The sequence below is a fragment of the Diabrotica virgifera genome, chromosome 2 (genome assembly GCF_917563875.1).
Source record: "Diabrotica virgifera virgifera chromosome 2, PGI_DIABVI_V3a".
Taxonomy (NCBI): domain Eukaryota; kingdom Metazoa; phylum Arthropoda; class Insecta; order Coleoptera; family Chrysomelidae; genus Diabrotica; species Diabrotica virgifera.
Genome location: NC_065444.1, coordinates 68,421,496 through 68,434,247, shown reverse-complemented (window position 1 = coordinate 68,434,247; position 12,752 = coordinate 68,421,496). Strand labels below are relative to the sequence as shown.

At 34.6% G+C, this 12,752-nt stretch overlaps 1 protein-coding gene across 1 annotated transcript in view; it reads left to right on the top strand.

Annotated features, from left to right (window-relative positions):
- Positions 1-12,752, top strand: part of LOC126880061 (doublesex- and mab-3-related transcription factor A2-like) — a 64,633-nt gene that overhangs the window by 35,295 nt on the left and 16,586 nt on the right. The window contains exon 3 of the mRNA XM_050643716.1: positions 10,624-10,901. Within this exon, the coding sequence (XP_050499673.1) occupies positions 10,624-10,901 (278 nt within the window). The remainder of the gene's footprint in view (positions 1-10,623; positions 10,902-12,752) is intronic.

Here is a 12,752-nt window from a genome sequence, read left to right as displayed (position 1 = left end):
CATTATTACCGAGGGCAGAAAGTCGCTTAGAATAAACAAAAAGTTTCTGTTGAATGGTATGCCTATTTGAAATTAAAAATCATACTAAATTTTCTCTTTTTCACCCCTGTGACTTATTAAAATAATCATTATCCAGGTTCTCAGGGACTTCAGACCCTCGATAATACTGTAATATTTTATTTTGCATTTAAATTTTCAAAAATAATAATTAGTTTTCTCAGGATTCGAAAAAAATGAATACATTTAAAAAGAATTCGACCGAAATTTCACGATAATAGACACACAAAACTTCCTTCTATTACGGACTACACTTGAAAACGAAATGCAATTATTATTCGGCACTTCGGTAACACAGAGAAGCTAAGGGTATCACGATAAGGAAAAGCCGTGAACTTTCAAATGGTCAAGCAAAACATTTATTGTCTCAACAACGACGATTATTGTCACAATGAACGCATTGATTGTTGGAATTAAATGCAGTAGTAGATTGATTAATGCATTCGTTGTCACAACAATCAATTTACATCTATTCAATAATCATATATATTACTCTATATTAACAACATTTGTACATTGTTTTAATGAAATCTGTACGTTGTCACGATAAACCAAGGTAATTGCTTGTCATCTACGAAATCAAGAACGTGAGTTGCTGTCAGAATTAACAGTATTTATTAAATATACGAAACTGAGTTATTGGCTGATAAATTGAGTGTTATTGATTAATGTACTCTAGTTATTCTCACAATTATTATTCAATCATTGTGACAATAACCAAATACATTCGTCAATGTCTAAAAGTTCGTTGAAACAACAAATTAAATTGTTGTGACAACGAAATACTATTGAGTAATCACTGTTAATCAATATTACGAACTAAATTTTTTTGAGTGTACATGTAGGAGTGAGAGCAAACTACCACTAATGGAGGCGTTTAAGGAAATTGATCCTGAAGCACAAAAAAGAGATCTTAAAATAAACGAAACAAAAACTAAGTATATGACCATCAAAAGAACACCTGACAATAAAAATAATATCGCAATAGCGAACTATACTATTGAACGTGTGGATGCCTTCCCGGCACAGAAATCAATTAGAAGAATCCCGTAAGTAGAGAAATTAATGCACGTATATCTAGTAGGAATCGTACATACTATGCTAATAAAAGATTGATGATATCGAAAAATAGAAATTATTAGACAAACGAACTAAAATGGCTATCTACAGAACTTTAATTAGACCCGTACTACCCGTAGTAACCTATGTTTGTGAAACCTAATGACGAAAAAAGATGAAGTTCAAGTCAGGACATTCGACAGAAAGACACTGAGAAATAGTACATTGTTTACCGGGTAGGAAAAGCTTAACATTCCTGGACGACTGTGAAGATTGCTAAGTCGAGGCGCAAGCCGAGACTTAGCAACACAGAGTCCAGGAATGTGGCTTTTCCTACAAGGTAAACATACTATTTTTCCGCAAATCGTTTAAAATTCGACAGATATTGATTGATTTAAAAAAAACGCGATAATTTTATTCCCAAATAAATGGTGCTTTGAAATTCCTAATAAAATTACTTGGGTTACTATGGAAACGTATTGAGGTTGAATTGTCAAACTTGACGCTTATAAATTTAATTGCTGGTGTTCTCGAAAGTAAAATGATAAGTGATGATGAAATTTCCATTCCTGGGACTCCTCCAGAGCTGGTTGAGGCAGTGAATACTGCTTCATTAGAATTATTGCCAAAGAAATCAAGAGAAAAGTATGAAAATGCATACAGACGTTTTATGGATTATCGCATGAGTAAAAATACGAGTTCTTTCTCAGAAAATGTTGTAATGGCATACTTCCTAGACCTTTGTTTAAAGATGAAATCTTCAACATTATGGGCCAATTATTCAATGCTGAAGTCAACCCTTGCACTTAAACACAATGTAGATATATCTACATACTCAAAACTTCGTTCTTTATTGAAACGGCAAGCTCAAGGTTATAGGGCAAAGAAATCTAAGATTTTAACGAAGGAAGAAATTGAAAAATTTATCCAGGAAGCTCCAGATAAAGAAAATTTAATGATTAAGGTAATTTACAAGGTTTTAATAGCAATGTGTTTTCTATCATTTATGTAGAACACTAACAACTGTACGGAAATATCATTTCCTTACAGTAAGGAAATGACATTTCCTTACAGTAAGGAAGTCCTGACTTTTTCTTCAAGAAATTTTGACAGGAATGTCAAAATTTCCTGGCGGTTTGCGGAAAAGTATATAACTCGGTGCAAGTGGAAGACGGTACATGGAGAATCCGGAGAAACGACGAGGTTAATGAATTAAATGAAACGTATGATATAGTAATATTTGTAAAAATCAAAGACTGTCGTGGCTGGGACATGTTTAGCGACAAGAAGTTACAAAAATAACAAAGAAAATATTACAATAATTGAAGCCGGTAGGAAGACGAAACAAAGGAAGGCCCAGACCGAGATAGTTGGATGACGTAGAAGACGACCTGAAAACCATGAACATAAGACAATGGAGGAGAAGAGCACACCAGAGATCTGAATGGAAGGACATAGCCAGACAGGCAAAGACCCATCCAGAGTTATGATGCCAAAAGGAGAAGAAGAACTGTTTGATCGATATTCCATTAGACTGGTGTCGCGTATCTTTTCGGTAAACAAACGAGGAGACTGCAATACAAGAATCAATGCTAACGAGATTGTATATGGTTTAGATAGTTGGATGTGGCGAGCCGCATAGTAATATTTACTAGAGAATTTATCGCTACTTTCATACAAATATATAATCAAAAACCTTACTTTCATAATACAGTACGTAAATCGTACAGCTGGACATAGGCAATGTACATTAAGTTGAGTGTGGCAACTGCGCTAATCTGTGTTAGTTGAAGCTTGTGTTCGAGTTCGAGTTTCTGGTGCAATAGAGTTGTTACAACGAATAGAATAAGTGAATTTGTAATCAAGAATGTCCATAAATAACTCAAAAACAAAGATTATGATTAATGAGTTAATAATTTTACTTTAATTTTTAAAATATTTTTTATTTAAAACTAATTACAAAATTAAATAGACACAGTTTTCTCATTCCCTCAGGCCAAAAATATTCAGCTACTATATTGTCATGTTTTGACGTTTATTTGTGTCAGTCGAAATGAATATAAACGAAGATTGTGACTTCACGAACGGCGGTCTTTGCGTGTCGTAAGGGGTCAAAGTCGAAAAGTGTCCTCAAGTGGCTACCTTAGTATTTTGAGGATACTTTGACCTGTGACCTCTGATCGGTCACAATCCTTTGAGAAAAGTAAATTTCTCCTTTATAAACATATCTAGTCGTTTTCACACCACTTGAGGTAAGCTAGCCAGTGCGTTGATCTTATCTATTGTGGAAAGATCGTCCCCAATAGGCCTACAGGAAACCACGCCTATTGTTTTTAAACTCTATGTAGAATTATGAAAAAGACGCTATTACGTGTGAATCGAGGGAGGTAATTCTCCTACGTAAATCTACGTAAATAATTTAAAGTTATTAAAATGCAGTTAAAAACCTTTCAAAAATTTTATTGTGTACTATGCCCAACGAAAAACGAAAAATTATTATTCAAACTAGTTAAACACAAACAAATAATTAATTTAAAGTAATTGAAAATCCAACAAAACATTATACGGTACAAAATAATAAGTAAACTAAATGAAAGGTTCAAATAGACCACCTTGCTTTGCAAGACAGTAACCTAGTCTATCATAAAATGCTTGCCTCATGTTTTCAAGCTGTTGTGGCGTAATCGTAGCACAACCGTTTCTTATTTTATTTTCCAAATCCTCTAGACTATGTGCCCTCTCGAGATCGTTGCCATAGATGGTGGATTTAATATGTCCCCAGAAAAAGAAATCCATGGGAGCCAAATCGGGATATCTTGCAGGCCATTTAATTTGGTTGCTTGTTCCGCTTATAATGCGATTTTAAAAAATTGTGCTTAAATAATTTTTCACGATACGCGCATTATGAACGGAACAGCCATCCTGTTGGTACCAGACATCTTCTAAACGTACATCTGAGAGATTCTGAATAGCTGGAATAATGCTATCTTGTAAAAGAGATATTTAGCTGAATTCAGAACTCCCTCAATGAAAAATGGACCAATTACATGGTCACCCAAAATGCCGGTCCACACATTAAGTTTTTGAGGGCGTTGAGTCCGATGTTCAATGCTTCTATGTTCATTTTCCTGAAACCAATACCGCGTTCTGGAAGGATTGTGATGACCCCGTACAGAAAATGACGATTCATCGGTGAAAAGAATGTTTTTACAAAATCATCATTTTCGTGAGATGCATCCATTGCAGCTTGACAAAACTTCATTCTACGATAACGATCTCCGCGAAATAACTCCAGGGTTCTCGAGTATTTGAAACTCTTAAAGCCATATTTTTTAGAATTTTATGAACTGTGGTATGCGAAACCTCCAACTCCTTGGCGACACTTCTGGTGGTTCTGCAGTTATCTACCTCAATTGTAGAACAAATATCTTCATCCCCTGCTGTCTTTCCGGGGACATCTCTCTTATTTTGTGACATTTTGTACAATCTTTTAAACAATATTGTATTTCAAAACTATTTATAACATTTGCAATTGTTTGTCTACAAGGTATGGGTCTAGTTTCGAAAGTATTAGCAAATAGATCTACACATTCTGCCAACGAATTACCTTGATAATATCATTTAATTATTTTCATATTTTCTGGAGAAGTATAAATAAACATTTTAAACAATACTTAAGAGCGCCTAACCTTTGGATCGAAAGTTCCGAATGGTAGTGAGTTCGAATCTCACCAGGGTCAGGAATTTTTTCATTTATTATAAATTAATAAATGAAAATAGTTTCTGTCCTTGTGGGATCGGCACTCACCGGAGGGACCGCAGACGTTCGGCTACAATTAGCGTTTCTTCTCAAAGACAATGACGTCGACTTTGCAAAGTAACAAGACACTTACTCAACACACACACTACACATTACACCTGAGTTAGTGATAAGTTATACAATTACGTGGCTAAAGGTTCTAGTTCTAAACCAAGGCCAGAATCAGAGAAAAAAAAGCAATACTCTTCGCTTCGGGGTTCAGATGACAAACCAATAATACTTGACGTTTAACGAATTTTGAAGTTAATGCTAACATCCAGGATAAACAATTACTGACAATTTGTATTTGTAGCTCAGTTGCCACAATTATCTCAATATAATGCAATGTATGGATTTATGTATCTAAATATATACGATGTATGTTTCCTATGTCCAGCTGAACAATTTACGTACTGTACAATGTACTGTATAATGATGTACGATATAATTGGTCCAAAAAAGGCCTAATACCGTCATCTTAAATTAAAGTTTTCCTCCAACACCAAATTGTTCTATATGGCCCACATACTGTTCAGTAAAAAGTTTCACCATTTTGAGCGTCGGTTTTATGTCGCGCGAGGGGAGGGGAAAAGTCGGTAAATTAATAGTTTTTTACGTTTTCCCCAATATTTCTAAACCTAAGAGGTTTAGCGTGAACAATATTGTATATAAAAATGTTCTACCTTAAATTTGAAACGAAAAAGGTCTAGTCTAATGCATAATAATTATGCATTATTGTTCTAAAATCAACTGTTTAGGAGTTACGGAGGGTGTAAAGTGGGGATTTTCCATATTTTTTATATTGTTTGGACAAATTATATAATTATTACTGAAGAAATTAATTTTTTATACTTTGATAACCTCTTGAAAGAACGTCGACCTCACAAGGGGCTTCTACATGCCTAGGTCATACAAATCTTTGGTACGGAGAAACTCAATCTGAACTTTCTATGGACAATGTCGCATGCATAACTTTCCAACAGTAAAATTTTCGTTTCAAAAATGTAGAACATTTTTGTATAGAATATTGTTCACGCTAAACCGCTTAGGTTTAGAATATTGCTGAAAAACGTAAAATATTACTAATTTGCCGTATTCTCCCCTCCACCTCCCCCAAACCTGACGCTGAAAATGGTATAACTTTTTACTGAACAATATGTGGACCATATAGAACAATTTGGTGTTGGAGAAAAACTTTTATTTTGGATGACGAGGTTAGGCCTGTTTTGGACCAATTACGTATACTATACTACCTCCGTAACTTTAGAACCGATCGTTTTAGAAGGATTATGCGTTGGACCTTGATTGTTTAAAATTTAATGTAGAACTTGTAATTTACCGACTTCTCCCCCACCTGCCCCCCAAACCCGACGCTCAAAATGGTGTAACTTTTTACTGAACAATATGTGGACCATATAGAACAATTTGGTGTTGAAGGATAACTTTCACTTTGGATGTCTGGGTTTGGGTCTAGTTATACCATACTACGTGTTTATTGAGTTGAATTTGTCTATCTGTGGTTTAAGTTTCATGTCAGCTAATATATTTTTGTCTCAACAATTTTTTCCTTTAATTTTGAACCTTGGTAGGGGGGAGAATTTCCCTATTTTACCTCCCCGTAGATCCGTCACTGGGTCCATATATTACTACGCTGGTTTTTTTACGGCTAGACTCGGTACTATTCATTTCCATTAGTAATATTCTCTCTGGCCATGCTTTACAGAAGTAGTGCATCTGTTTTTCCAGTCTTTATGTATTATAATACCTACACCTACAACTACTCTTTTGTCGTCTGATAATTCACTATGTATTATGTATATTATCAGGGCCGGATCTAGGCTACTCCGTAAGGGGGGCAAGTTTAAACTTGCCGCCCCCTTTATTGAAAAAAATGGATGTAAATCATAGCATAGGTGTGGGTAAATAAAAAAATAGTACATACAGTTTTATTGAAAGGAATGAATTTAATTGTACATTTTGAGTTTCAAAAATATACTTAGTTATTACAAATTTGCAACATTACTATATACTTCATTACGGCAAATCCACAAAAAATAGGGCTAGGTATACTAACTTTCTTTAAGTACTTATAAACCACCTTACAAAGGTAATTGTATTTCACGGCTTTTTTTAGAAGCAAATACTTGTATTTCGTCATCAAAACTAATGGAAGATGCACGTTTGTGCTCAATAGCTATGATGCGTAAATCAGTAAATCAGTTCGCCTTTGTTGCTCCATTGAATTTCTTAGATAGTTTTTTACTATTTTTAATTTGCTAAAACTTCTTTCTCCTCAAGCAACAGATACTGGGATAGTTATAAAAATATTTGTAGTCCTGTTGTGATATTGGGATAACCCTCATCAAGTATATTTTTCAAAATTATGTCAAGAGTTGTTGAATCATTTGCATCCTTTAAGTTAGGATCTACTGCCAAAGCATGGTTCTTGAAATTTTCAATTTCAAATACAAAGTCTTTTTTGTTCATATCTTTCTTGTAGGCCTGCCTTCACCTTAAGATCAGAGATGTCCATTTCATTAACTCGATATCCATTCAAAAATCCAAACTTTTCATTGATATTTTCCAAAGCTTTAAATCTAGTACTTAACTCTACTACCAATCTGTCAGTGATTTCTAGCATTAAACTTTTCAATAAGTCTTCTTGGGAACGGTTGACAACTTCATCCTCACATAGTTTGTCAAACATGGCTTTCTTCTTCCTTTTTCTTTTCTCCTTAAATTATTCAGATACGTCGTTTAAACTAGCAAGAAACCTAGCTTCATCAAGGGCTTCTTGTGGCGAAAAATCTCTAGTAGAAGATTTAATAAATTGTACGTCCCTGCACGTGTTTTGCAGCCTGATCACCTGTTAAATCGTCATTCTGAAGAAACTTCTGCACATTATCAATGCTTTTCAATTGGGAATACTAGAAACAACAAAATGCTATGAATACAAAGGTTCACGGCCAGTACAACTGTTTAAAAGATTTATGGTACTTACTAATTTAGCATAATGTTGTTTGTCTTACTACTCAAGTTATTTGAAACCGTTTAAATGTTTTTTGCCATTTGCAAAAAAATTTGCCGCCCCCTCGAATTTGCCACCGGGGCACGTGCCCCCTTTGCCCCCCTAGTTCCGGCCCTGTATATTATTTATTAGTATGATTGTTTTACATTTTTACTATTTCTTGTTCTTTTTTCTTGGTCTCTAATATTGCTAGGATACTTTATTTTAATTGATTTTTCCGAGATTTTCCTATTTTTTAGAAGGTGAAACAGTACAGTTCTTATGGATTTACCGAACTACCGCAATTTAAAAGAAAATGAAGCCTCTGCGTGCCATATAATCTTAGGTATTGCAATTTTTTTCAGGAGCCTCTATTTTGAAGTTCCATTCTAAAAAAACGCAGCTCGGAGCTCATACACTTTAAAGTTTTTGACTCCTTCTCGATATATGCCATCTATAAAATGGATCATAAAACTTAGATCTTTTTTATAGTCTGTTAAATTTCCATCTCTTAATGTTAATATTTTCTATTGGCCATAGAAAGTCCTTTTTGTTTTTTTTTTCAAATATTATATTTTCACCATATTTTAAGTGAGTCTATTTATTAACGCGTGATATAAAAGATATCAATATTATTATAAATGTTTATAAGCTAAAAACGGTTTTTTCATAACAACTTTTAAGATCTTAGCATAAATATCCTCGCTCTTACCACAGTGCTCTTTAATTAGCTCCATAGTTTTTAATATCTACACGTTTGAACTTCACAGTCTCTAAATTCTTGATTTTTCTTTCAAAATTGTCCAGAAAACCTTATTTAGTATCATTTTGAGTATAAATTTTCCTGCCTCTTTTAACATTATTAACGTTTTTCCTGTTTTTACATTTAAGTAGAGTTAACAAAATATGATATTCCTGTACAAGATTATAATTTCCAATATACAGGGTGTTTCATTAACAATTGTCCATATCGTAACTGGCGAAAACTTAGCACAAAATACGAAGATTTAACGTTCAAGCACCTTTTAATATATTTTGTTCAAACTTGACACACAGTTTACACATGTTAGGGTACTTTAACTAGTCTTAAAAGATAGTTTTCTGCTGTTACCAGAGGCGTGCTGTAGGGATATATACTTCATTTTCGCCCCTTTTCCCCCTCAAAATCTACGCGACACTCGTAATCATTTCAGCACGTTTTTTTTATTCCTTGTTACTTTCTACATAAATATCATTCTTTTGTCTCATTGCGATAAAGTCAGTAGTTTTCAAGTTATTTGCGTTTAAAGATAATGGATTCCATAAGAGTATGTACTTTAAACTACATTCAATAATATGTGTTTAAAATAGGGATGGCTGTTTTTGACAAAACACCGGTTTTCGCTTATACCGGTTTTTTTTTGCTTACGGTTTAACCTGGCGGTTATAACCGGCCAAAAAACCGGTTTTTGGAAAAACCGGTTTTCGGTTTTTTTAATCCAATAGGTTACAAAGTTACATTTACAATACACTTTAGTTTGCGATACTCCATTAGACTCGATATCAATATGATCATAATTAGTACTATCGAAGGTCGAAAGAACATGTATTACTTTTAACACGTTTGTATATTTGTAGAATTTTAACTCATTTAATACTTCCTCTATGAGTGTATCGTTTTGAAAACGTAGTGAAATTCTTGGAGATTCATATTCGTAATCAGTAATTCGATATTCATAGTCAGAGCATTATTTTTGGTAATCAGAAAAAGTCATTCACCCACTTTCAATGTCAAGAGTTAAGTGTGAAAAATAGATGATGTTTGCGTCTAATTCAACCAGATCACTTCTTATGTAAATATTATGATTACAAATAACTTTTCAAGGAAATATTATAATAAAACTTAATAATTGTTTCTGGCTGATGTGAGCTTGCACTTTCAGTTTGCTTCTGTATTTTATAAAATAAAATTTGAGTTATGGTTTTGTTTGGAATAATTACTTGAGAATAATAATTATGATTGGGATCCAAAATAATACCTAACCTCATCCTAATCACCGTAAAAACCTAATAACCGGTTTTTACTTTAAAAAGAAAAAACCGGTTATAACCTGGACAAAAAACAACCGGTAAAACCGGTTATTGCGAAGTAAAAAAACCGGCTTTAGGTTTAAACCGGTAGGTTTTTCCCATCCCTAGTTTAAAATACATAATCTTATTGAATCCATTACACTAAAACGGAAATACTTGAAAACTGCTTACTCTATCGCATTGAGACCACGGATGATATTTACGTAAATAGTAACGAAGAATTAAAAAAAAATATGCTGAAACCGTTATTACGACAGTGGAGTAGATTGTAAGGGGAAAAGGGGCGAAAAGGAAGTATATATCCCTACAGCACCCCTCTGATAACAACGGAAAGCTATCTTTTAAGACTAGTTAATGTACCCTAGCATGCGTAAACGGTGTGTCAGGTTTGAACAAAAAATATTAAAAGGTGCTTTAACCATGGGCTAAAATCATTTTAGAACATTTGTAAAAAAACACTCTGTATCTCGGTAAGGAAGAATATTTAATTTATGGTTTTGGGCAAAATCTTCGTATTTTGTGCTAAGGTTTCTCCAGTTACGATATGGACAATGGTTAATGAAACACCCTGTATAATGGGTTGCATGAATATTGCACCAAGCCAAAAAAAAATTATTTTTAAACATTTTAGGTTGCCCTGAAGCGCCAACAAGCAGCCGAAGATGCGATTGCGCTCCATTTAGCAGCAAAAGAAAGTGGCACTACTTACGAATATTTACCTCCTGGACGTATTTTTGGCATGCAGGTTACCTCACCCGAACCAGAAGCGTCAGCAGCCAAGAATGATTCCAGCAATTCTGCAGATTCTTCAAATCAAGACGATATAGAAGTAAGTCAAGCATCAATTGACATGTTGGCTCAGCTGTTTCCGAACAAGAAAAGGAGCGTGCTGGAGTTGGTGCTTACACGGTGGGTTTAGATCTTTGGCTTCTATTTTATTGTAAATATCAATATACATAGCATTATAATAGATTTTTTAAATAGAGATATGTATATCTACACATAGTTTCAAAAGTTATGCATCACTTAAAAAGTATGATCATTTTCATAGCTGATTTTTTCGTGAACACATTAACGCATTCCGCATTAGAGAGACTGCTATTGAAATACTTGGGAAAACGTCAGGAAAAAAGTTTGAGGATAAAGAGACTTGGTGGTGGTCAAACGAAGTACAAGGAAAAATAAAAGAGAAGAGAAAATTATATAAAAAGTGGCAAGAAACCAGATCCGACACAGATCTTCAAAACTATATGGTGGCGAAAAAGAAAGCGAAAGTAGCAGTAGCAAAAGCCAAAGCAGAAGCGTATTCAAACCTATATGATCAACTTGATACCAGGGAAGGCGAAACGAAGATATATAAAATAGCCAAACAGAGAGCAAGGAAAGCAAAAGATTTTAATCAGATTAGATGTATCCGAGATGAAAATAATAAAATACTAGTTCACGAAAGGGAAGTCAAAAAGAGATGGAGAAAGTACTTTGACAGCTTATTAAATGAAGAATTTGACAGACAGCCTGTAGAGTCAACGGAGACAGTAGCAGCAATGGTCACCAAAATAACCAACGAGGAAGTGGCTCAAGCGCTTCAAAAAATAAAGAAAGGAAAAGCGGTAGGACCAGATGATATTCCTGGGGAAGTATGGAGAGCATTGGGAGAGACAGGAACAAGGTGGCTAGCAGGTCTATTTAATAGAATTATGGAAGTCGGACAAATGCCAGACGAATGGAGAAGCAGTATACTGGTACCTGTTTACAAAAACAAGGGAGATATACAACAATGTACAAACTACAGGGCTATAAAACTGCTTAGCCACACCATGAAAATATGGGAAAGAGTAATTGACAGACGGATACGTGAAGAGACCGAAATATCCGAGAATCAATTTGGCTTTATGCAGGGTAGATCAACAACAGATGCAATTTTCATTATAAGGCAGTTGATGGAAAAATACAGGAGTAAAGAAACAAACGCTCATATGGTATTCATTGATCTTGAGAAAGCATATGATAGAGTCCCTCGAGAGATTCTGTGGTGGGCACTCAATAAGAAAGGAGTCCCTGGTGAATATGTAAAGATTGTGAGGGATATGTATGAGGGAGTAACGACTAGTGTTAGGACAGGTGTGGGAGAGACTGATAAATTTCATGTGAAAGTAGGATTGCACCAAGGCTCTGTGCTTAGTCCGTATTTATTCTCATTAGTTTTGGACCAGATAACAGCGAAACTACAGGGTAACATTCCATGGTGCTTAATGTATGCTGATGATGTCGTGTTAGTAGGAAATAGTGAAAGAGACTTAGAACAAAAACTGGAACAGTGGAGACAAGCTCTGGAGGAAAAAGGTTTAAAACTTAGTAGGACAAAAACAGAGTATTTGGAATGTTCATTTAAAGATGGAGCTACTACAAATAAAATGGTATCTTTGGATGGTGAAATGATTGTGAAAAGCAATAGTTTTAAGTACCTAGGATCGGTATTACAGAGTAATGGAGAAATAGATGGAGATGCATGCAGTAGAATTAGGGCTGGATGGATGAAGTGGAAAGAAGCGAGTGGTGTGTTGTGTGACAGAAAAATTCCAATGAAGCTGAAGGGAAAATTCTATAAAACAGCCATAAGACCGGCTATGATGTACGGAACTGAATGTTGGGCAGTGAAAAAGAAAGAGGAACAACGAATGCATGTGGCGGAAATGAGAATGCTTAGATGGATGAGTGGAGTGACAAAGAAGGATAAAATTAGAAATGAGTATATTAGGG